The 24,805-nt window shown below is 58.3% G+C and overlaps 1 protein-coding gene across 1 annotated transcript in view; it reads left to right on the top strand.

The window, feature by feature from the left end:
• The first annotated feature begins 788 nt into the window (after positions 1-788).
• The window catches only part of CACNA1F (calcium voltage-gated channel subunit alpha1 F), a 37,271-nt gene continuing 13,254 nt past the window's right edge, over positions 789-24,805 (top strand). The window contains 32 exon segments of the mRNA XM_025213737.1: positions 789-835; positions 1,207-1,321; positions 2,062-2,332; positions 2,835-2,940; positions 4,540-4,679; positions 7,981-8,123; positions 8,661-8,813; positions 9,720-9,916; positions 10,628-10,731; positions 11,414-11,580; positions 13,132-13,215; positions 13,448-13,535; positions 14,086-14,112; positions 14,709-14,869; positions 15,334-15,559; positions 15,918-16,125; positions 16,431-16,551; positions 17,109-17,187; positions 17,409-17,463; positions 17,717-17,771; positions 18,241-18,376; positions 18,904-19,033; positions 19,326-19,385; positions 20,153-20,259; positions 20,610-20,697; positions 21,322-21,429; positions 21,915-21,967; positions 22,514-22,660; positions 23,380-23,581; positions 24,168-24,326; positions 24,784-24,803; position 24,805. The exon segment at position 24,805 is cut by the window's right edge and continues 69 nt beyond it. Coding sequence (XP_025069522.1) covers positions 1,297-1,321; positions 2,062-2,332; positions 2,835-2,940; positions 4,540-4,679; positions 7,981-8,123; positions 8,661-8,813; positions 9,720-9,916; positions 10,628-10,731; positions 11,414-11,580; positions 13,132-13,215; positions 13,448-13,535; positions 14,086-14,112; positions 14,709-14,869; positions 15,334-15,559; positions 15,918-16,125; positions 16,431-16,551; positions 17,109-17,187; positions 17,409-17,463; positions 17,717-17,771; positions 18,241-18,376; positions 18,904-19,033; positions 19,326-19,385; positions 20,153-20,259; positions 20,610-20,697; positions 21,322-21,429; positions 21,915-21,967; positions 22,514-22,660; positions 23,380-23,581; positions 24,168-24,326; positions 24,784-24,803; position 24,805 — 3,621 coding nt within the window. The 5' untranslated portion in view covers positions 789-835; positions 1,207-1,296.

The following is a 24,805-nucleotide window of genomic DNA, read 5'->3' as shown; positions in this document are numbered from 1 at the left end:
GCTCTCGGGCTGCCGGCAGCTACCCCAGCTCTGGGTAGCTGCTGGAGCCCGGGCTGCTCCCAGCAGGGCTTGCAGTAGCCCAGCTGCCCGCTGGGAGCAGCCTGGGATCCCGGCTGGCGGCAGCTGCCCAGAGCCTGGGCTGGTTCCAAACAGCTGCGCCGGGCTCATCACCTCCTTACTGGGAGCTGGGGAGAGACCGGAGCTGCGCTGCCTCAAGCCCCGCCTCCACCGCCCGCTCAGAGGTGCGCCTGTAAGCGCCGGTGCAGAGCTGGTGTCTGAGCTGCTCAGAGCCCGGCTGCAGGGCCCCGGCTTTGGGGAGCTGCTGCCAGCCGGGATCACGGGCTGCTCCCAGCAGGCAGCTGGAATGCTGCAAGCCCTGCTGGGAGCAGCCCGGGCTCCGTCGCTGGCAGCAGCTCCCCGGAGCCGGGGCTGTCCGCCGCGTACCAAGCAAAATGGCCTCATGTGCCACGCTCGGCACGTGCCAGGGGTTGCCGACCTCTGCCCTAGAGCAGTGCTTCTCAAACTATCTGATGTGGCAGACCGGTAATTTTTTTTCCAGTGGGCCAGGGACTAGTGCCTGGTTTAGCCAGTGGCAGCAACTGCATGTAACAGGGCTACATAAATGCATGACCGGCTGTTTTTTTCTCTTTCCTCACCTCACACGACGTGACATCACCTGGAGTGTTGGAACGTATGAACTGTGGCACTATGACATATCAATGTTATGCTTCTGAAAATATATTTCTTTCTTTCCTGGCAACTTGCTGCTGACCGGCGATGGGCCGGTCCATGGACCACCACTTTGAGAAGCACTGCCCTAGAGGATCCTTACGAGGTGGGGTCCCTTTGGCAGGCTAGGAGCTCTGTGCAAGTGCAGGGAAACATGATAGGGGTATCTTGGCCCACAAGGGGGTGGTCTGAGGGAACACGGGCCCTGGTGGAGGGGGTATCTCAGACCCCTGGAAGGGTGTCTGGGGATAGGAGTCTTCTTAGGTTATGGGGGGAACTCTTGGGGTCCCCTTGGGGAACTGGGGCTTCTTGGGGTGACAGGGAACATAGTAAGGGTGTCTGGGGTATGTGGGGCCCCCTTGAAGGCTTCAGCAGGGGTAGAAGCCTTCAGATGCTGCTTCCTCCCCCCCCTCCCCCCAATTGCTGCTTGCCCTAACCCACCTCCCCCAACAATCCCTTCTAATCCCTTAATCCTAGGCGGGCAGTGAGAGCGAGGAAGCTCAGGGCAGGGAGGAGCACAGATTCAGGGCTTTCTACCCCATGTAACGCAACCCCCCTTACTCCCCGATGGAGCCTCATGACCATGGCCCTGGTGAGTGGATCCTGGGTTTGGGGCGGGGGGAACGTTCCCCCCCCCCCCCAAATCAGTTATGGGAGGGCCTTGCTTCCTGCTGTCCCCAGCTCTGGGAATGTAGGGCCGCTTTGAGGAGGTGTATGGCAGGGAGGCTCAGACAGGGTGGGTGGATTGGGAAGTGGTCTCTGAGGGGAGCTCTGGGGAGTGGGTGTGTGGTGGGGGGCTCAGTGTGGGCCCTTTAGCAAATTGGCAGGGATTAGTGTGGGGGAACAAGGGGGGCTTCTGGGAGATGGGAGGCTGTGAGGGGAGGGGAAGGGGGAACAGACTGGGAGGCTCAGTGTGAGGGAGAGCCCAGGTGGATGTGCTGGGGGGGGCTTCTGAGGGTACAGGGGTTGTGGGAGCCTGCGGGAGCTTGCCTCCAGGGGCACATGGTGTTCATGTTTTGGGGGGCATGGGGCTTCTGGGGGATTGAGGGTTCTGAGGAGTCAGGGGGGTTGAGGGTGGCCTCTGTCAGGTTGTGGGGGCTTCTGGGGCATGGGGTGGCTCGGGGAGGTGAGGTGTCTGGGAGACCAGCTTTGTGGGAATGGGGGCCTTGGGGTGAAGAAGGGGGCTGTGGGAGACTTATTGTGGGGGGACCTTGGATGACTGGATGGGGCATCCTATGTGGGGAAGGGGAGCTCTGGGGGGAACCTTTGCCTGGCCAGGGTGGTCTTTATGAGGGGCCCTCCCTGATTCCCCCATTCCTGACTCCCCCACAGGCGAGGGCCCAGGTGCAGTGGCTGTGGCTTTTGCAGAGGCAGCAGGGCAGGGGCTGGCCTGGCCGCTGGCCAATGGGGCAGCCACCCCCCCTGGGGGGCTTGGGGGTCCCCCACACCCTGGTGGCAGTACTGCTGCGGGACGACGGCGCCTGCCCCACGGCAAGCACAAGGCGCAGGGGCCCAGTGCTGAACACCGCTCCCCACGTGCCCTTTTCTGTCTGGGGCTGGCCAACCCCCTGCGCCGTGGCGCCATCAGCTTGGTCGAGTGGAAGTATCCAGAACCTGCCTGTAGTGGCCATCTGGGGGACACAACAGGGGCAAGGGATGGCCATCTTGGGTGCCATAACTGGGGGGAAAGGAGTGCCGAGTCAAATAGGGATGAGTGGTTGGGGGCAGTGGGGTAGATGGAGGGGAACTGTCAGGACCATTGCCAAGGGTGGCCATCTTGGCTGCCATGGTGGTGGGGGGCCTGAGCTGGGGGCAGGGAGGAGGGTCTGAAGGAGTTTGAGGGGGCAATGGGGGGAGGAGGGAAGTCAAGTGGGGGCTTTAGGAAGCTTTTGCCAAGGATGGCCATTTTGGGGGCTGTGGGGGATGGCTGACAGGATTTATGGGTCTGAGAGCAGTAAGAGATAGGGAGAGGGCCAGTTGAATAGAAACAGTGGGAACCTTCCTGTACCCATGCCATAATGGGGTGTAGGGTGATGGGGTGGGGAAGGAGTAGTTGGGGGCTGGGCTGCCCCCCCCCGTTGTGCCCTTAACTCCAGGCCCCCCAGACCCTTTGACATCCTCATCCTCATGACCATCTTCGCCAACTGCGTAGCCCTGGGAGTCTACATCCCTTTCCCAGAGGATGACTCCAATGCTGCCAACCACAATCTGGTGAGCTGCCCCCACCCCTGCATCCCATCCTGACCCACCAGGCCTCCAATAACCTTCTTTTCTGCCTCACAAAACCCAGGTATCCAGGCTCATCACCCACACTGTGCTCCAACCTTCTGGGCCCCATTTCCCTCCCAGGGGACCCAGGTGTCTGGGCACCACACCTCCAATCCCACCCCATCCTTGCCCATCTGGCCCTTCCTGTCCCAGGGAACCCAGGTATCCAGGCTTCCAGCCCCCCCTGCTGTCACCACCCCAGCCCAGCCCCACTCCCCTTTTAGAGAACCCAGGTGTTCAGGCTCCCAGGCCCCCACCCTGCTCTCATCCTCTAGCTCAGGGGTGGGCAAAATGTGGCCCGCAAGCCAGAAGCAGCCCACCAGGCTATTCTATCCGGCCTGCGGGGCCCCTAAAAAATTTAGAAAATTAATATTTATCTGCCCCTAGCTGCCTGCCATGTGGCCCTTGATGGCTTGCCAAAACTCAGTAAGTGGCCTTCCGCCCCAAATAATTGCAAGCCCCTGCTCTAGCCTCCACTCCCCTCCCAGAGAACCCAGGCTTCCAGGTTTCCCCCTGGGGGCTACTGTGACCCAACTGGTGAGGTCTAGTTACCCTTAACTGGTCCCAGTCAGGTCCTGGTTTATCCTCCTTAGTGGATAAAAGCCTGTGATTAGATTTAATGAGTTGTTTGAAATAGAAGGGCGAATTAGGGACCCCTGAGTCTGGGGAGGGGGTGGTATCTGAGGGATTTAGAGCAGGGAGAGCCAGGCGCCCAGACTCCTGGGTTCTCTCCCCAATCAGTGGGGGGGCTGGGTGGTTAGAGCAGGGGGGCTGGGAGCTCAGGCACTTGGGTCTCTGGGCTGTGCCTGGTCAGGGCTCTGGATGCCTGGGTTCCAGGATTTAGAGGGTTCTAAGGCTCAGATGCCCATGTTCCCTAGGTTGTGCCCCCAGGGATGTGTGACACGTGTAAGCTCACAGTCATGTCCTGTTCTAAGCTGCTTACCCATGTGTCTTGGGGATGAGGAGGGGGAGTGAAGCTTAATCCCTTCAGGGCCTGGCACAGTTGTTAGTGGGGAGAATTGGGGTGGGGAGAGGGCCTGGGTTCATACCCACCCCTGATACCCGAGTTCAGCCCCTGGCAGAGATGACTTTCACCCACCTGAGGTTCATTCTCATACTGGGATGGCTCCCCACCCCAATCACCTGGACACTTGGGTTACTCTTCTTGAAGGGGGTGGGGGCAGGGGCAGGGGGTAGAGAGAGAAGAGCAGCTCTTAAGAAGCCTGGGCTCTCTCCAGCTGGTGGGAGGGAGAAGGGCATCTCTTAGATGCCTGGGTTTATCTACCTAGGTTGGGGTGCTGTGTGGCTCTTATGGGGAGAGAAGCACCCCCTGGATACCTGGGTTCATCCTTCCAGGTTGGGGCTGTGTGGCTCCTGTGTGGGACAGGAATCTTTCAGATGTCTCTGTTCAGCCCTTGGACGCCTGTATTCTTCCCTGTCCCCAGGTTGGGGCTGTATGTGTGGCTCTTGTGGGAACAGGGTGTGGCAAGGGGCATTTCCTGGACACCTGGTTTCCACAGCAGTCTCCCCTCACTCCCACAGGAACAGGTGGAATATGTTTTCCTCATCATCTTCACAGTGGAGACCTTCTTGAAGATCATCGCGTATGGGCTTGTCATGCACCCCAGCGCCTACATCCGCAACGGCTGGAACCTCCTTGACTTTGTCATTGTAGTGGTGGGGTAAGTTTTAGCGTCACCCATGACCTCCCCTCCCCCCTGCAAACCTCTACCCCTGGTTTGCATCCCCCCAAACACATACACACGTGTGCACTCACATGTGCACACACGCACATTGAGGGCTGGTCTGTCTACTAAATATGCCCCCTCAGGCTACTTCTGTTCATGCCAATAGCCAAAATAGGCTGATACCTGTCTCCCCCATGTCCACCCTTCCCACTACTTCCTGACAGGTAGGACCCCCTCACAACATGTATGCATGCCCAGGACCCCTGGGTTCTCTCTCAGCGAAGTACCTCTGCTAATTGGTTCATCCATTAAGTGCGTCCCCCTGGCCACTTCCACTCAGGCTAGTAGCTAAACTAGCCTGTGTCCTGTTGTCAACACCCCCAACCCCTGCCCCACCCTGCCTTCCTGGTCAGTAGGCCCTTCCCCCTCCCTGCCCAAGACACCTGGGTTCTCTTTCAGTGAAGTAAATCTGAAAATGGGTCCATCCCTTAAATGTGTTCCCTTCCCAGGACACTTTCACTCACATCAATAGTCAAACTAGCCTGATGTGCGACTCCTCCCAACAGGTGGATATATTTCTTGCTGGGTTCACTTGATCCCAGCTGAGTTCCCGCGTGTGCCCGGGGGGGGTGCAGCGGCGGAGGCGGGCTGGACCTGATGATCTCATGAAGTGCCTTCCAGCCCCTAATGTCTATGAAAATACATACTCAGGACACCTGGGTTCTCTTCCAGCAAAGTCCCTTTGCAAATGGGTCCATTCCTTTAAGACACAGACAGAAGAGCAGCTCCCTGTTGTAACTCATGGCACTTCGCAGGCAGTACCATGTTTTACAGCAATCCCCCTTGGTAGGGTCACCATATTTCCATTTCCAAAAATAAAGCCACAGTCCCCCCCACTCCTGCTGGTGTCCCTCACTCCCAAACCCCTGGGCTATGGCAGTGCCCTTGACTCCCGACCCACAGCCCCCTGGTGCTGCCAGTGTCCCGCACTATCAACCCACAGTCCCCCTCCAACCGCCCAGTGCCTTGCATCTCACTTCACCCAAGCCACAGCCCTGCCAGTACCCCTCACTCCCAACCCACTACTCCCTGCTCCCCCCATCTCTACCGAGTTGGAACAGGGTGGCTACAGTGGCTGTGGCTTGTCGGGCAGAGGTGGAGTGAATCCGGCCCCAGTGTGGGCTGGAGGGAGGAGGAGGGGAGGCCTGTGACACCTTCCCCCACTGGGCTGGGGTTCCTGCACCATGTCAGGCAGCCTGGTCATGGCCCCCCTCAGGCAACATCTCCTGGGCAGCCCACCCCTGTAAACACAGGCACTGACCCAGCTACATAGCTCACTGCTGCCCACAAAGGGACCTCCTGCCCCCTTCCCCTGTTGGACGGGCAGGCGCCTCCCCCCAGCCTGCAAGGGGAAGCCCACAGTTTCCTCCTTTAAAGAGGAAAATCCACATTTGTCCACAGCAAACAGAAAACCTGGATCCCTGGTAAATATGCACACCACTAGGGCATGCCAAAAATGCAGTTCTACCAGCAACATCCCGGACATTCATTTTAAAAGACTGCCTGATCAAAAATTGGAGGAACCAAAAAGAGGACATGTCCAGGAAAACCCAGACATATGGTAATCCTACTCCAGGGCCCAACAGATATTCTCTGTTGGGTCCCAGGAGTTGAGAGAGAGAGCTATTGTTTAGACTGGCTGTGAGCCTGTAGCCACTTGCCCTTCCCAGCCCTAGTGCTGTTTTCAAAATGGAAGGAAGCAGAGGGAGCTCATTTTGGGGGTTGCCCAGCTGGCACTAGAGGGGTGAGGTAAGTGAATTGGAGCCCTCCCACCTCTGGAAGCATCATCCCTCCTTGGCCTCCACCCTTTTACTGTCAGCTAGGCCTTCTAGCCAGGGCCCACTATATCGGAACTGGCTTTGAGGTACTAACTCTAGTTCATCCCTTCTGGTCACTTGGCACCTGGTCCCCATCTGCCAGTTCCCAGGCCCCTGTGTGGCTCTGCAGCCTTGTACTCTGCTTCTCTCTGGGCTCAGCAGTCGCCCGAGCCTTGAGCCTGTCCTTGGGTCCTTCATTTATCACCCCTTACAGTCTCAACCCAAACTGCCAGTTTAGACACAATATTAAATATAGGCCCCAGAGCTAGAACATAACATCAAGAGGAAACAGCCCTCCACCCCTTTAAAGGGCAAACCTTCCCTCACTAATACAGCATAGCTCCCAGTTCTCACAGGCAGCAAAACAACCAGAGGCCTAGCATCCCCAGGTGTCTCTCCTGGACAGGAGCTCCTTTTCCCATGGCTTCCAGGGAGAGACTACCTTGCCAGTCCAAGCCTCAGGCTTATCTGTGCCCAGGGCCCTGCTTACTTCCCACCAACAGGCTGCCTGCAAGTGCAATTGCCTCATTGGCTTGTTGCCCTGGCAACCTGCTGCTGCCCCACCTTGCCTAACCTGCAGTGTTCCCTGCCTGGGCTGCTCTTATCTCAAAGGAACAGGTAGCCCCAGGTTCTCTGTTACAGCTCCCCACCACTACTTCCGGTCAGGTAGGGCCCCCCCCACCCCCAACAGGCACATACCCCCAGGATGCCTCTCCCAGCAAATTCCCTCTGCAAATGGGTCTGTTCCTTAAATTCATCCCCCAAGCCACTTCCACTGATGCCAATGGCCAAAGTAGTTTGATGTATTCTCCCAACTCTGCCCCCCCCCCGCGCGCGCACACACACACTTTCTGGTGACAGACATGCAGGACTCCTGGGTTCACTCCCTAACTGCCCCCCCTCCCCCCATGAATGTGTCCCTTAGATCACTTCTACTTATTCTAATTGCCAAACTAGGTTGATGTATGGTTTGACCCCTCACCTCACTCTTCCTGGTGGGAACAACCTCACCCTGGGCGCCTGAGTTCACTCCCCATCAATGTTAAGTGGCAGTGACCCCACCTGGGATGCCTAGGTTCACTTTCCAGCAGGGTATGTCACCTCAGGCCACTTCCGCTGACACCAGTGGCCAAACTAGCCCAATTTATGTCTGTCCCCGACCAACTTCCTGGTAGGGAAACAGCAGCAGCCCCTCAAAACCCCTGGGTTCACTCCCCAGCAGGGTTTGTTCCCTAAATAAGTCTCCCTCCAGACCACTTCCACTCATACCAATGGCCAAACTAGGCTGATATGTGTGTCCCCTCCCCTCCCTCCAGCTCCTCCTGTAGGAGTAGATGCCCCCCCCTCCCCAGGATGCCTGGGTTCACTCCATAGGCGCCCTGCAAATTGGTCTGACTCTTAAACCTGCTCCCCCACAGGCTCTTCAGTGTGGCACTGGAGCAGGTGTCCCACAAGTCAGGAGATGCCCATCACATGAGTGGGAAGCCAGGAGGCTTTGATGTCAAGGCCCTTCGTGCCTTCCGGGTGCTGCGTCCCCTGCGCCTTGTCTCTGGCGTCCCCAGTAAGAGAAACCCTGAGGGTGTAGAGCTGTGTTGGGGAGTGGTGCTATGTTCCAGCATATGCAGAGAGCTATGTGGCATGATGTTAACACACTTTGGGTTAGGTTGCAAGGGGTGCCTTGCTCTATGGTATGCAGAGAGCAATGTCATGTGACGTTAGCATGTGTTGGGTTGAGTTGCAAGGCAATGTTGTGTTTTGCTATAGAGCCTTATTGCCTGATGATGCAAGCTGATGATGAACAAGTGGTGCTGTGTTGCACAATGATGTTAGCATGTGCTGGATGGTGGGGCAAGGCAGTGCCAGGTTCCAGCACTTGTACAGAGCTGCATTGCATGATGTTAGTATGCGTGAGGTGGCATGGCAATGGTGGTATTGTCACATGATGTAAGCATGTGCTGGGCTGTGTGGCAAGGCAGTGCTGTATTGCATATCATTAGCATGTGTGATCAGGCAGTGGCATAATATTAGTGAGGGTTGGGTGGCATAGTGAGGCTGCACCACGTGGTGTGATCGGTGCCCTATGCTCCCCCCAACCCAGGCCTGCACATTGTGCTCAACTCTATCATGAAGGCAATGGTGCCCCTGCTGCACATTGCACTGCTCGTGCTTTTCGTCGTCATTATCTACGCCATCATTGGTCTCGAACTCTTCATTGGCCGCATGCACAAGACCTGCTTCTTCATCGGCTCTGGTGAGGCCTAGGCCCTGCTCCACAGCCCATGCCTGCCTCTGCTGGAAGCCCCTGCACACAGCCCCACCCAGCAACTCCCCACTCTGCAGGAGGTTCCACCCACAGTTTCACACCCTGACCCACCCCTTGTCTGGCCATGCCTCTAATGGAAGGTCACACCCAAAGCCAATCTTGGATCTGACCCTGCTGTGGGGCTCCACCTAGCGCTCCACACCAATTGTAGTCAAGGCCCCACCCACCCCTCTAATGGGAGGTGATGCCCCCAACCCTCCCCCTCAATTAAAGACTCCCCCACCATGCCAGCCTAGCCCCACCTTTGGCCAGAACCCATGCCCACAGCCCCATCCCCAGCTGCAGGCCCCATCTACCCCTGTGTGTCCCCTCCTCACTGGGAGACAGCCCACAGCCTAGGCAGGATGGGGCAGATGTGGGGGGGGAGGGGAGGCAGAGGAGCCCATCGATGACACTTGCCTGAGAGTCCTGTGTCCACATGTCCCATGTCCATGTGTCTGCATGTTCTGCATCAGTGTGTCTTACGTTCTGTGTGTCTGGCGTCCATGTGCTGTGTGTGTGCCCCATGTCCATGGGGCACGTACCTGTGTCCCATGTCTGCAATTCCGGTTTCTATTTCTGTGTTGCTTGTTTTGTATACACATCTTCTGCATTCCCATGTCACACCCTCTATGTCAAATGTTCACATGGCATAGGTTCTGTGTCCATGTTTCCCCATGTCTGTCTCTCCTGTGTCCCTGTCTGTGTTGCATGTTCTGCATCCATATGTCCCCATGTTTGTGTCTCATGTCCACGTCACATACCCCGTGGCTTGTCTGCTCATCTGTTGTGTGTGCCATGTCTGTGTTTCCCCACATCTGCCTGTCCTGTGTTATTGTGTGTTGTATCTCATAGACCTGGAGTCAGAGGAGGACCCATCACCCTGCGCCTTCTCAGGGCATGGCCGGGCCTGTGTACAGAACAACACGGAGTGTCGTGGTCGCTGGGCTGGACCCAATGGTGGCATCACCAACTTTGACAACTTCTTCTTTGCCATGCTTACCGTCTTCCAGTGTGTCACCATGGAGGGCTGGACTGATGTCCTCTACTGGGTATGGCCCCCGGATTCCTGGTTCTCCTGGAAAAATCAGCCCTCCCTATCTTGGATGCATGGGTCCCCTGGGAACCAACCCCCTCACCCCTGGGTCCTCTAAGAGAATTTCCCCCCTCCCCAGCTCACTGTACTAGGTATCACCCCCAGATCCCTGGATTCCCTGAGAACCTTGCGCCGTTCCTACCCCAGTTCACCATCTTCTGGTGCATCACTATGTAGGGCTGGACCGACATGCTGTATGGGGTACAGTCTCCCCCCTGCTCCTGCCCCCCTGGATGCCTAGGTCCCCTGGGAAAACCATACCCCCTCCAACCCTGGATGCCTGGGTTCCCTGGGAACCAACTCTCTGCTCCCTGATACCTGGATCCCCTGGGACCACCCCCACAGCTTGCTGTACTGGGTATGGTCCCCCTGGATGTCTAGTTCCTCTGGGAACCAACCCCCACAATCCAGGCACCTGGGTCCCCTGAGAGCTCCCTGACTCCCAGATGCCTGGGTTTCATGGAACTACCCCCTTAGACACCTGGGTCTCCTGAGAGTCTCTCCCCTCTCTCTTGAACCCCAGACTCTGGGGTCTCCTGGTGCAAAAGACTCCCAGACTTCTGGGTCCTGCAGCCCCTAGAACCCCTGGAACTCCTGGGTCTCTCATCCCCATGCACTCCTGGGTCTTGCAGCCCCTGACCACGTCCCCCTACCCCCATGCTGGCAGATGCAGGATGCCATGGGTCACGAGCTGCCCTGGATCTACTTCGTCAGTCTTGTCATCTTTGGCTCCTTCTTTGTCCTCAACCTGGTGCTGGGCGTTCTCAGTGGGTGAGTGCACCACTTGGTCATGTATGCCAGGGCATGTGCAGGAGGGCCCATGTATGTGCTAAGCATGTTGATGTGTTCTGATGGCTCTCACCCATGTGACGCATGTTGGGGCATAAGGTAGATGGTGTGCACAAAGTGTGTTGAGGTGGCTCACGCTTATGCTGGGCATGTTGGGTGTGCAGAAGGCTTGTGCATCTAAGTGTGTCAGGGCACATGTGGGTGGCTCTTGTACATGCTAAGCATGTTGGGGCATGTGTGGCAGCTCAGGCATGTGCCAAGTGTTTGGGGGTGCACAGGGGTCTTAAAGCATATGGGAAGGGTGCAGGAAGCTCGTGCGTGCGCTAAATGTGTTCAGGTGTGTGCAGATAACTCATGCACATGCTAAATGAGTTAGGCAGCTCTTGCATAAGTTGAGTGTGTCATGAAGTGTGGCAAGAGCACCAGGGCAAGCATGGGCAGCTCTCATGTTCTAAGTATGTTGGGGCACGTGTTAAATGGTCGGGGCAAATCCAGGCAACTCCTATATGTGCTAAATGTGACAGGGCATGCATTAAGCATGTTGGGGCAAGCGTATACAGCTTGTATACTAAGTGTATCAGTATGTGCTCAGTGTAGGGCATGTAGTAAGCACATCAGGGCAAGTGCAGGCAGCTCATGTATGCTAAGTGTGTTGGACCTGCAGTGAATTCTCCAAGGAGCGGGAGAAGGCGAAGGCACGAGGGGACTTCCAGAAGCTGCGGGAGAAGCAACAACTGGAAGAGGATCTGTGTGGCTACTTGGAGTGGATCACGCAGGCCGAGGGGCTGGATGATGATGAAGATGGGGCTGATGGTGAAGACAAGCATGTCCGTAAGGGCCCCCCTGCAATGATGCCCCTCGTTCCTGACCTGCAGGCCCTCCCATCAGCCCGTGGTGCTCATCACTCCCAGCCTGCAATCCACCCCATAGCCCCACAGTGGACTCCACTCCAAACCTGCACCCCCATCACTCCAAAGTGCCTCTCACTCCCAACCTGCAGCCCCCCATAGCCCCAAAGTACCCCTCACTTCTGACCCACAGCCCCACCCTCTCACCCCATGGTGCCCCTCATTCCTGACCTGTACCCCCATAGCCCTGCAAGGTGCCCACCACTCCCAGCTCACCAATCACCCTATGGTGCCTCTTACTCCCAACCTACAGCCCCCCAGCCCCAGGGGCCAAGGGCATTGGAGGCAGCAATGAGATATCTTGAGTGAGTCCCCCCAACAAGGATCAGCAGGGATCTGGTGGAGAACATGGCTGACCCACCACTGCTCTCCCAGAGTGGGGAGAGAACCCAGGTATCTGGACTCCCCCTGTTCTAACCCATTTCCCTCCTAAACCTGGAGAGAACCCTGGTATGTGAACTCCCAGCCCCTCCCTGCTGCTGCTGGAAGTCCCCAGCCTCCACTCTCCTCCTAGATTAGGGAGGGAACCCAGGCATCAGAGCTCAGCCACGTCCCATCATGGTGCTCATGTTTATCTCTCTTGCCTCCACCCTCTACGTCCCTTCCCCATGTCCAACTGACTTCAACCCCTGGCCATGTACACCTACCCCACCTCCATTCCCACATTCCATCCGTCTATCTATCCATCAAACCCCGATCCACTGATCAAACTGTATGCACATTCAATCAATGAACCATCCATTTCTCCACCCCCTCCACATATCCATCCATTGATTCTCAACGTATCTACCTATCTGTCCTTCTATCCATCATATGCACCCAACTGCTGTCATGTGAACTGTTCATTCAACCCTATGCACATCCAAACAATGAACCATCCATTCCTTCACCCCTTTACATACCCGTCCATCCATCCACAACCTATCTGTCTATCCATCCTTCCACCCACCCAACTGCTCTTATGTGAATCACTTATCCAACCCTATGCACACCTGACCAATGAGCTATCCGTCTTTCTGTCGGTCATAAATGTATGTATCCATCAACCATCCAATCAACCTGTCCACCAACCAATCATTCATCCATTCATTGACGTATCCGCCCATCCATCCAACCATCTAATCAACCAATCATCCACCCATCATATCCATCCAACCTCCCCTCCCTCCATCCGTTTACCCTCATGTGAACCACTCATCCAACACTACACTTCCAACCAACAAATCATCTCTATCTGTCCGTCCATTATTAACATGCATATCTAATTTAATGTATCTATTCATCCATCCAATCAACCTACCTTCCAACCAATCATCCATCCATTAACATATCCATCTGTCTGCCCATCTGTCCATCCACCCATCTGTCTGTCCCTTCTTTCATTCATCTGCCCATCAACATACTTATCTCTCTGTTTATCCATCCTTCCACTGATACATCACCCCATCCCACCACTTGCTCCATGTCCATCTAGGTGTGACTGTGGAAGACCTCACTGAGAAGCGCCGGAGCCGCCTCAAGTGGCTGCGTCACTCCAGCCACTCAACTGACACCCACAGTGAGACATGCCCTGCCCCCCGCTGGTGCCAGGGTCCCTGCCCTGCCTTGCTCTCCTGCAGTGGGGCCAGGGCTGGGGTGGAGACATGGGATGGGAGAGGAGCTTAATCTGGATTAGCCCCTCTCCCTGCTATGGGCTAAGGGAGAGTGGAGTGAGAGGGTGGGTCATGTGCAGGGAGAGGGGTTTAAACCAGATTAGCCCTGCCTCCACGAGTCTGTCTCCATTCCCTCAGCCAGCCTCCCAGCAAGTGAGACAACCTCAGTGAATACAGAGAATGTGGGGGAGGAGGAGCATCATGTGACCTGCTGTGAAGTCATTCTGTGAGTCCCTCTCACCCCAGAGGCAGCTGCATCACCCCTTATACCCAGCCCCCAATACTCTCTTTAGAGGCCCTGTTATACCCACCATAGGCAACTGGTCGGGGGTGCACGTGCCCCTGCTGATGGCCGACACTCATGCTGTCCGTAGGACTGGTACCCCCCCTGACAGAGCCACTGCTGTCAGCAGCTTCTGTGGGTGCCCCCACCCCAGATTCAGGAGGCACCAGGCACTCATGATACCCACCCCACAGCCAGTCACATCATGGGTCTCTGATATACCCAACCCCTGACATGCCCCCCACACCCACCAGAGGCAGCTGCATTGTGGGGCCCTGTTACAGCTGGCCCCCAACACCCCTCCCCAGAACGAGCTGTAATGTGGGACCATATTATACCTAGCCCCTGACAACCTTTCCCCAAACCAGTCATATTGTGGGGCCATGTTATACTCAGAGCCAGTCACATTATGGAGGCCTGTTATACCCAGCCCATGTCCAACCCCAGAACCAGCTGCATTTGTCAGTGGCTTTTATATTTGGTCTTTCTCCAGGAGGAAACTCTCCAAGACCAAGTTCTGGTGAGTTGGATTGGGGGGCTGGGCAGTGAGGGGCTGGGGTACAGACACCTGGGTTCCTTCCTGGACTCTTGGGTTCTCATTGGAGCAGTGGGGCTTGGTGGGCTACATCTGAGGCAGAGGTAGGAGCCTAGACACCTGGGTTCTCTTGGGGAGCAGTGGGGCCTTGTAGGTTACAGCAAAGAGGGGATGTTGGAAGCCTGTACTCCTAGGTTCTCTGCTTAAGTACTGGGGCCTGGGAGTCTGAATGCCTTGGCTCCACCTCAGATGCCTGGGTTTTCTGCGGGGGTGGGGGTGTACAATGGGGCCTGGAAGGTTAGAGCAGGAGGGGTTAGGAGCCCAGATGCCTTGGTTCTCACTTCACTCTGGAAGAGAAATGGGGTTTGGAAGGTTGCAGCAGGAGGAACGTGGGAGCCCGGATGCCTGGGTTCCCTGACGGAGCACTGGGGGCTGGTGGGTTACAGCAGGGGTGGGGTGGTGGTACTGGGAGCCTGGACATGTGGGTTCCCTGTGGGAGCACTAGGTGCTGGTGGGTTACAGTGGGGGGCTGGGACCCTAGATGCCTGGGTTCCCCCCCTGGACATCTGGGTTCCATGCAGCCGGCGCCTACGCCGGGCCAACCGGGCACTGCGGAAGCATTGCCGCCTGGCGGCAAAATCAGTGGCCTTTTACTGGGTTGTGCTGCTGCTCGTCTTCCTCAACACCCTGACCATTGCCTCCGAGCACTACGGTCAGCCTGACTGGCTCACCCACACTCAGGGTGAGCTCCAGCCCTCAAGGCATGGGGGCGGGGGGGCGGACTGGATGCCTGGGTTCCTTCTTTGTCCTGGGAAGATGCATTAGGGGCTGTGGGTGAGGGGCCTGGATGCCTGGGTACTCTCCCTGATCTAAGAATGGGTTAGATCCTGGGGAGTGGGGGAGCAAGTCCTGGGTTCCCTCCCTGGGGGGGAAGGAGGGGGGCGGGAGGGAAACCCAGATGTCTGGGTTCCCTTTCTGCTCTGGGAGTGAATCAAATGCCTTGCAGGCGGGGGATGGGGGGTGGGGTGCAGGTGGCAGACACCTGGGTTTCCTCCTTGCCCTGAGAATAGATCAGATGTCTGGCAGGCCCGACACCTGGGTCCTCTTCCTGATGTGGGAATGGCTCAGATACCTTCTGGGGTGGGTAGGGAGACTGGGAAACCTGGGCCCCCTCCCCATCTGTGACCCCCCTTCGTCCCCCCCCAGCCTATGCCAACAAGGTGCTGCTGTCCCTCTTCACACTGGAGATGCTGCTCAAGCTGTATGGGCTGGGTCCCCATGCCTATGGCGCCAGCTTCTTCAACCGCTTTGATTGCTTTGTGGTGTGTGGTGGCATCCTGGAGACAGCGCTGGTGGAGCTAGGCATCATGGAGCCTCTGGGCATCTCTGTGCTGCGCTGTGTCCGCCTCCTCCGCATCTTCAAGGTCACCAGGTGAGCAGGGGTAGGGGGGTTATAGGGACCGGGGTAGCCAGCAGGTGGTGCTGGGGGGCATTATATGGACATGGGGCAGCCAGCAGGGGACCCTGGGGGGCTTATAGGGACTGGGGGTGGGCATTGGTAGGATTATGTGGACCAGGGGCAGCCAGCAGGGAGCACTGGGTGGGGTCATTAAAGGGACCAGGGATGGCCAGCAGGGGCACTACAGGGCACTCTTCCACCCCCAGGGATCTCAGCAAGAGAGGCATCTTCCTGGTCCCATATTGCCCCCTGACCTTTGTATTGCCCTCCATCCCCTGTATTTGCCCCCCAATCCCTGTCTTGCCTCTTCCACCCCCTATTACCCCTACAGGCACTGGGCATCACTGAGCAACCTGGTGGCCTCACTGCTGAACTCAATGAAGTCGATTGCATCACTGCTGCTGCTGCTCTTCCTCTTTATCATCATCTTCTCACTTCTTGGCATGCAGCTCTTCGGGGGCCGCTTTGCCTTTGAGGGTGCCCCCGCCAAGCGCTCCACCTTCGACACCTTCCCCCAGGCCCTGCTTACTGTCTTCCAGGTGTGACCCTCCCCACAACACCCCAGAGCCCCTGCCCCCCCCTGCACTGCCAACACCATCCCCCAGGCCCTGCTCACTGTCTCCTGGTGGGGTGCAACCCTTCACAGCTCCCTGGGACCCTCCCACTGTTGACACCATTCCCTAGGCCCTGCTCACCGTTGTCCAGGTGCCTGACATGCCATAGAGTCCTCCACAGCCCCCCAGAACCTCCCTATCATCAACACCTTCCCTTTGCTCAGGCCCTGTTCACCTCTGCCAGGTACCAGCCCCCAGGCCTTCCTGACCTCAGTTCATGTCCCCTTTAGATCCTGACAGGAGAGGACTGGAATGCGGTGATGTACGATGGCATCATGGCCTATGGTGGCCCTGTCTTCCCCGGCATGCTTGTCTGCATCTACTTTGTCATTCTCTTCATCTGTGGCAACTGCATCCACCTAGGGACAATGGCAGGGAGGGGCAGGACAGGGCAGGAAGGGAGGAGTTGGGTGGAGGTTGGGGCTAGGGACAGTCAGGTGGAGGGTGGGCCAAGGACAAAGATCAGAGATGGGTTGGACATGGAGAGTCAGGGCTGGGGGGGCAGGACTAGATGAAAGGGTGGGCCAAGGGAGCAAGGCTCAGAGGTGGAGGGGTGGAGCGTGGGGTGAGATCAGAGGGGAAGGGGCAGGGCCTCGGGTGAGGTCAGCAGTGCAGGGTGTAGTCCAGGTGTGGGCAAAATGTGGCCTGTGGGCCAGATGCAGCCCACCAGGCCATTCTATCTGGCCTATGGGGCCCCTAAAAATTTATGTGGACACAGGGGCCAGGGTAACGCTTGGGGTAGGGGGGGGGGGGGTGGGGGCGGTTAGCTGGAGGGCAGACTGGGGTGGCAGCCTGGAAAAGGCAGGGGCTGGGGATGGAAGTGACTAAGGGCTGGCAGAGGTGGGGCCTGGGTGCTGGAAGTGTGTGGTCTCAGGTATCCCATGCCCTTTTCCTGACCCCACCCCCAGACATCCTGCTCAATGTGTTCCTGGCCATTGCCGTTGATAACCTGGCTGATGCTGACAACATCAGTGCCGCCAAGGAGCGGTAAGCTGGGACGCTGGGGTAGCACTCGGACAATAGGATGCCCAGGTTCTTTCCTTGCTCTGGGAGGGGAGTGGGAGCTCTTGGAGGTCCTGGGACCCAGACACCTAGGTTCCATTCCAGCTCCTGGAGGGGAGGGAGGCTGGTGGGTTAGAGTAGGGGGGCTGGGAGCCTGGATGCTCTGGTCCTTTACTACTGCCGTTCCTCACCCCCCTTCCTGGCAGGCAGAAGGCGAGTGAAGCCATTGCAGGCAATACCACCCATGAAGACGGAGTGAAGGTGAGAGCAGGGGGCAGGGGTGGAGATGCCTGGGTTCTCTGGGGCAGGGTGTGGCCATAGTCCTGGGACAGCCACATGTGCCAGTGGGGGAAGTTCTTGCACAGCTGCCTCATGCTTATGCAGGCTTGCATGGTTCCCTTGTGTGGCCCTGCGCAAAGCCTCACATGTCTGTTGCCTACTGCCTCTCACATGACTGAGGCTTTCATGCTCCTGTGCTTGCTCCCAGTGACTATCCACCCTGCTCTCCCCCCAGGTGAAATGTGAGGATGAAGAAGAGGAGCAGGAGGAAGACAACAGTGAGGGAGAAGGTAAGAAGGGGGCGGGGGGGCAGACACCTCGGTTTTCCGGGAAAGGAGTGAGGACTGTGGGGCGAGACCAGGCAGGGCTGGGAGCCCAGATGCCTGGGTTATCTCCAAGCTTTGGGCTGAGCAGGGTCTCAGATGCCTGGGTCTTATCTCCACTCTGGCAGGACAGTGGGGGAGTGAGGGTCTGGACCACATCTCTGATGTCTGGGTTCTTTCTTAGTGCTGGATGGGCAGTAAGAATGGGAGGGCCTGGGAGCTCAGATGCCTGGGTTCTCTGGGAGGGGAGTGGGTTCCAGTGGGATGGAGCAGGGGGGCAGTGACCTGGATGCCCAGGTTTTCCAGGAGGGCAGCAGGGACTGGGGGTGAGGGCAGAGGAGGCTGGGAGCCTGGATGCCAGGGTTGTCTGGGAGGGCAGTGGGGGCAGGTGGGCTGGAGCCTGGGGCACTGACTTGGACCCCTGGGTCCCCTGCAGGGGAGGAGGCGGAGGGTGCCAGCCTGGCAGGGTCAGAGTCAGGCTCCCATGGGGATCAGGCTGAGGACCCTGTTGCAGAAAAGGTGCTGCCCATCCCCCAGGGAAGCGCCTTCTTCCTACTTAGCAGCACCAACCCGTGAGTGGGGGCCTCAACCCTGGGGAAGATGTAGGGGGAGGGGCAGGGCCCAATCCTGAAGGGATGATTCCAGGACTCTTTGGCCTGATCCTGAGGGGTCTGGGAGGCTTGATGCTGGGGAGTGGGAGGGGCTGAACTTGGGGCTGCTGGGCCCAATTCTGGGGGGCAGGTAGGACCTGATTGTGGGTGGGAGTAATCCTGGCACTCCTAAACCTGATCCTGATGGGCCTGGGAGGCATGATCCTGGGGACAGGGCAGGGGGCCTGATTCGAGAGCTGTTGGGCCCGATCCTGTGGGAATGTGGGAGCTCAATCCTGGGAGTCCTGAGCCAGCTGCAGGGCTGGGCCCAATCTAGAGAGTGGTGGAGGAGGGGAGTTAGGCCCAATGCCAGAGGGGAGCAGTGGCCTGATCCTGGAGGGGCCCAATCTGGTGAGTGATGGGCCTGATCCTGGAGGCTGGCTCTAGCAGGGGTGGGGGATCCAGGCCAGATCCTGGGGGCCTGAGGGTGACCCCCTCATTCTCCCCAGGCTGCGGGTGCACTGCCATGCTCTGATCCACCACCACATCTTCACCAACCTCATCCTCGTCTTCATCATACTGAGCAGCGTCTCCCTGGCAGCTGAGGACCCAGTGAGGGCCCACTCTTTCCGTAACCATGTGAGTCGGGACCCAGGCATCTGGGGTGGGAGTTAGGGGGGGCAAGAAGCTGGGCTAGCAGAAGGGGCTCTTGGGGGGGTGTCTTGGGGCAGGGTAAGCAGGGTGGGGTAGAGGGTTGGAGGAGGCTTTGTGTGGGATTGGGAAAAAGGGTTTGTGGGTGAGGCAAAGAGGATAGGGGTGGTGTGACTTATGGGGTAGGGCTGACGGGGCAGGGCACAGGGTGGGCAAAGGGGGCATCTCTGAGGTTGCCCCCCTCCCATGCTCACTCTCCCCCCTCTTGTGCCCACCCCAGATTCTAGGCTACTTTGACTACGCCTTCACCACCATCTTCACCGTGGAGATCCTGCTCAAGGTACCACCTGGACACCTGGGTTCTTTGGAAGGGGAATGAGGCTATAGGGAGAGAGCAGGGGATGCTGGGAGCCCAGACACCTGACACCTGGGTACTTTTGGAGGACAGTGGGAGCCAAGGACTCTAGGGAAGCCAAAAGGCCTTTGCTTAGGTTGGATGTAGCCTAGACACATGGGTTTACCCCTAAACTTGGCAGGGGGAGGGGATCAGGGCCTTGCCTGGGCCTGATCCTGAACTCAGCCTCTGGTCAAAGTCACCCTGAACTATCATGAGCTAGTGCTGGGGGGTATGTGAAGAGAAAGGGTTGAGAGCATGGACACCTGGGTTCTCTGGAAAGGGAATGGGGGTGGGGCTGGGAGCCAGGACGCCTGGGTTCTCCCTGGCTCTAAAGGGGGAGGGGAGGGAAGGGGCGTGGCAGGGCGAGGTGTGGTGTGTGGTTAGTGCAGCAAGGGTTGCTGGGTTCCGGAACAGGTCTATTGTGTTAAATCAGGGAGGTCTGGGGACCCGGACACCTGGGTTCCATGGGGGTGCGGTGGGGTAATGTAGGGGGGACTTGGGGGCCTGGATGCCTAGGTTCCATGGCAATCTGGTGAGTTAGAGCAGAGGCTGGCTGGGAGCCTGGACACCTGGGTTCCATGGAGATCTCTGGTGAACCAGAACAGGGATTGGCTGGGAGCCTGGATTCCATGGGGATCTAGTGGCGTAGTGCATGGCAGGTCTTAGGCACCTGGACTCCTGGGTCTTGCATCTCTTCACCCCCTTCCCAGATGACAGCCTATGGTGCCTTCCTGCACAAAGGCTCCTTTTGCCGCAATTGGTTCAACCTCCTTGACCTGCTCGTTGTCAGCGTCTCCCTCATCTCCTTCGGCATCCAGTGAGGAGCAGGGATTGGTGGGGCATGAGGCCTGTGGTGGGCAGGGCTGGGAGGGGTGAGGGGGCATGTTTGGCATGTAGCCTTAAGGCCATGGACATGAAGTGGGTGGGGCCTTGGAGGTGGTCCACTGGGTGTGAATGGCTGCAGGGGCAGGGCTTGGGCTGGGTGGAGCCTGTTGCGGCTTTGAGGGCAAGGCATGGCAGATGGGGCCTGGGGTGGACACAGGATGTGTGAGGCTTTAGGCGGGCTCTTGTGGGGGTAGGGATCTCCCTGCGGTGGCAGGGCAGGGTCCCTTTAAGGGGAGACCCTATGGCGATGACTGTCCAGGGCCTGATTCCTCCCCTTTCCAGCTCCAGCGCCATCTCAGTGGTCAAGATCCTACGGGTGCTGCGGGTGTTGCGGCCCCTCCGGGCCATCAACCGGGCCAAGGGTCTTAAAGTGAGGGGAAGCCAGGGCTGGGAAGGTCCCATGGGGAGCTCTGGGGGGTGGGGCTTCCTGGAGGGTCGGGGGAGGGGTGTCTCTGAGGGGTCCTGGGAGGGCTGGGAGTCTACAGAGGGGTTTCTGGGGGTGGGGTGGACTGGCTGCGGGCATCTCAGGGGCCTCAGGGAGTCTGAGTGGTCCTAGGGGGCACCTGGCTGGCTGGAGGGTCTCGGGTTTCTGGGGGGGCAGGGGATCCTAGGGTGTTTTGTGGGCCTCTGGGGGGGTCTGAACTGGCTGGGGCATCCCAGGGGTCTGGGAGGGGGCCTGGAGGGGGGCTCGTTTCAGGGCAGGGCTGGGGAGCCTCTGGCGGGTTCCAAGAGGGGCTCTGGGGAGCCTGGGTTGGCTGGAGGGTCCCAGGGGGTTCCACAGAGCTTTTGAGCAGGGGTTGAACTGGCTTGGGATGTCTCAGGAGGGGCTGGGGTGCACTGAGGGCCTTTGAATGGTCCCAGGGGGGATGAGGAGGCTTTGCCTGGTTGGAGGGTCCCAGGAGGGTTCTGGGGGGGGAACTAGTGGGGGCCCCAGGGCGGGGTTGTAGGAATTCCCCTGCCTGACTGCCAACACCCCCACCCCCCCTGTCCCCAGCACGTAGTACAGTGCGTGTTTGTGGCCATCCGCACCATCGGCAACATCATGATTGTCACCACCTTGCTGCAATTCATGTTCGCCTGCATCGGCGTCCAGCTCTTCAAGGTGGGGTCCTGGCCCCCTCCCCAAGATGCCCCTGTGACCTCCCAGGTTCTCCCCAAAAACCTTCCAGACCCCTTTAGGGATCCCCAGAACTTTTCTGAGACCCCTCCAGATCCCTGACTCTCCAGATGTCCCTAGGGATCCTTCAGGGTCCCCAGAAACCTTCTGGGGTCCCCCAGATCCCTGACCCCCACCATAAACATCCAAAAGACCTCCCAGATCCCCTAGAAACCTCCTGGGACTCCCCAGATCCCTGACTCCCCTCAAGGGACCCCCACCTCTCTGGGACCCTCTAGGGTTCCCAGAAGCCTTTTGCAGATCTCTCTAGGGACCCCGCACATCCCTGACCCCCCAGGATATCCAGACCCATCTAGGACCCTCCGGCCCTCTCCCTAGAGGAGTGAGGGGTGGGGCTCTGTGGGAGGAGAGGAGTGGGAGAGTCTGTGGGAGGAGAGACAGTCCTAGCCTCTCTTCCCACTCCCACACAGGGCAAGTTCTACAGCTGCACAGACGAGGCCAAGCACACACCCGAGGAGTGCAAGTGCGTGCCCCTGACCCCCCACCCCAAGGACTCCCACTGCCCCCTTAAAGCCACCCCTATATCCTTCTGCCCCCCAGAGCATCCTCCAATTCCTCCTAGAGCCCCTTTTTGGGGGTTGGAGGAGTCTAGGGGGCCCTAGGTCCCCCCTGGGGTCTCCAAACCCCTTGCACACTCCAAGACCCCTACCAAAAGCCCCCCTAAGCCCTCTCAGATACCCCCCAGTCCTCCCTACCCCAAAACTCTTCCCACCCCCAAAGCACCCCTAGGGATCCTCTATAGAGCCCGCAGCACCCCTTAAAACTGTCCTTGGAGACCCCCCACCAGGCCCCAGGCCTCCAAACCCCTCCCACCCATCATGGACCCCCTTGAGCTCCCTGCCACTCCCTCCCAAACCCTGCCGAAGCCCCTATTCCTGGGGCCCCCCAAAGATCCTGGTAAATTCTTCAAGACCTCCCCATCCGTCCCCAGCTCCTGCCACTCCAAGGAGGTGGGGAGTGAGGTTGTAGGGGTTCCTTTCTTGCCTTGACCCCCCCTGTACTGCCCCAGGGGCACATTCATTGTGTACAAGGATGGTGACGTGTCGCACCCAATGGTGCGGGACCGTGTGTGGCACAACAGTGACTTCAACTTCGACAATGTCCTGGCTGGGATGATGGCCCTGTTCACCGTGTCCACCTTTGAGGGCTGGCCTGCGTGAGTGCTTGGGGGGGAGCACTGCGAGGGCATGAAAAGGGCACAAGGGATTGTGGGTGGGCATGGGGGATCAGCAGGAGGACACGGTGGGTGGGGTATGTGGGGGCACAGAGAATCACCAGGAGAGCATGTGGGAGCATGGGGGATCACCAAGAAATCTCCAGAGGTACATGGAGGGTCATAGGGCTGGCCAATATTATGGGGACCATGTCCCTCTTTAAGGGCTGGCCCATGTGAGCATAGAGAATCACCAGAGGGTCATGGGGAAAAATTGGTGATCACAAGGAGGGGCAGGAGGGATCACCAGGTGGCATGTAGGGGGGTATGGGGAATCATGCCGGGGTGGGGAATGGGGCTAGCCAACATCATGGGCCTATTCTGTGTCCACCTTCAAGGGCTGGCCTATGGGGGTGTGGTGGGATCACCAGGGGGCACAGAGGATAATGAAACTGGCTGGTATTATGGCCCTATTCATCATCTGTTTTTGAAGACTGGCCCAAGTGAACATGGGGAATGGGATGGGGTGAGGTACAAAGGACTACCAGGAGGTACCAGGGGCCCACGAGGGAGCACTAAAGATCATGAAGGGGCATGGGATATCACCAGGGGGGCACAAGGGATCATAGGGGAGGCAGAGGGAAGGATCATGGGGGATCATCAGGGGGCATGAGGAAGCACAGGACCCCCCTGTTTCCCCCCCCATCCCTCATTCCCCTTAGGCTGCTGTACAAGGCAATTGATGCGCATGCTGAGAACCAGGGTCCCATCTACAACTACCGGGTGGAGATCTCCATCTTCTTCATAGTCTACATCATCATCATTGCCTTTTTCATGATGAACATCTTCGTAGGCTTTGTCATCATCACCTTCCGTGCCCAGGGTGAGCAGGAGTACCGCAACTGTGAGCTCGACAAGAACCAGGTATCCCCCCCAAACAGGTCACCCCCAAACTGGCCTTCTAGCCCCCCAACCCATCCTCCCAGCCCCAGGGCAAGCAGGAGATCTGTCACTGAGCTTGATGAGAATCAGGTACCTGACCTATCCTCCTAGTCTGAGGGTGAGCAGGAGACCTACCACTGTGAGCCTGACAAGAACCAGGTGCGCCCCCCCCAATCAGGGACATCCCCAAAGCAGAGAACCCCATCCACAGTTCCAGGGCAAGCAGGAGACCTGCTGCTGTGAGTTTGACAACAGTTAGGTACCCCACATCAGGGGCATCCCCAAACCCTGGCATCCCAGAAGGTGAAGTATGTGCTGAAGATGCAGCTGCTGGGGGGGTGTCCCTGACCTCTTGCTCCTCCATTGCTCCAGTTAGCAGCATTTCGATTATGCACTAAATTCACAGGCTCTGGGGGGCAGTAAGGGTTCATGGGGGACATGTGTGGGAGTATTGGGGAATTCAGGGGGGCCTGGGGGATTTGTGGGGTGCTGGAGGGGATGGGTCTGTGGGGAGTGCTGGGGAGCTGTGTGGGGTCTGTGGTAGTTGACCCTGCCGCCCCCCTGGTAGTGGCAGTGTGTGGAGTATGCGCTGAAGGCACAGCCGCTGCGGCGCTACATCCCACGGCACCGGGCCCAGCACCGTGTTTGGGCCATGGTCAACTCGGCTGCATTTGAGTATGCCATGTTCCTGCTCATCCTCCTCAACACCGTTGCCCTCGCTGTTCAGGTGCCTGGGAAATCTGGAGGGATGTAGGGGGCCACTGGAGTGCACAAGGGAAATGTTGGGGTGGAGGAGTATGGAAGGGGCTGGAAGGCAAGAGTGCAATGCAAGGGGGCATTAGAGGGGCTGTACAGGGGTATTGGTGGAGTGGGAGGGCAAGAGAGATGTCTAGGAGGTGGGGAGACTGTGGGCATGGGGGAAGTCTGCAGGGGGTGAGAGGGGCTCAGGAGCAAGAGAGGGGTCCAAGGGGGGCATTAGGGGGCAAGGGGGTTTCTTGGGGGGGGTGCCCAAGGCAGCCCATGGGAGGCAGAATCTGTTGGGAGGGATGAGGGGGACCTGCCTGCTGGGCTCTGCTCCCTCCCTTGATGCCATTCTCTGGCCGAATCTGTTGGGAGGGATGAGGGGGACCTGCCTGCTGGGCTCTGCTCCCTCCCTTGATGCCATTCTCTGGCCCTGCCCCTAGCACTATGAGCAGTCCCAGCCCT

This window comes from Alligator sinensis, unplaced genomic scaffold, assembly GCF_000455745.1.
Source record: "Alligator sinensis unplaced genomic scaffold, ASM45574v1 scaffold137_1, whole genome shotgun sequence".
Lineage (NCBI taxonomy): Eukaryota > Metazoa > Chordata > Crocodylia > Alligatoridae > Alligator > Alligator sinensis.
This window is presented reverse-complemented; position numbering and strand designations above follow the sequence as displayed.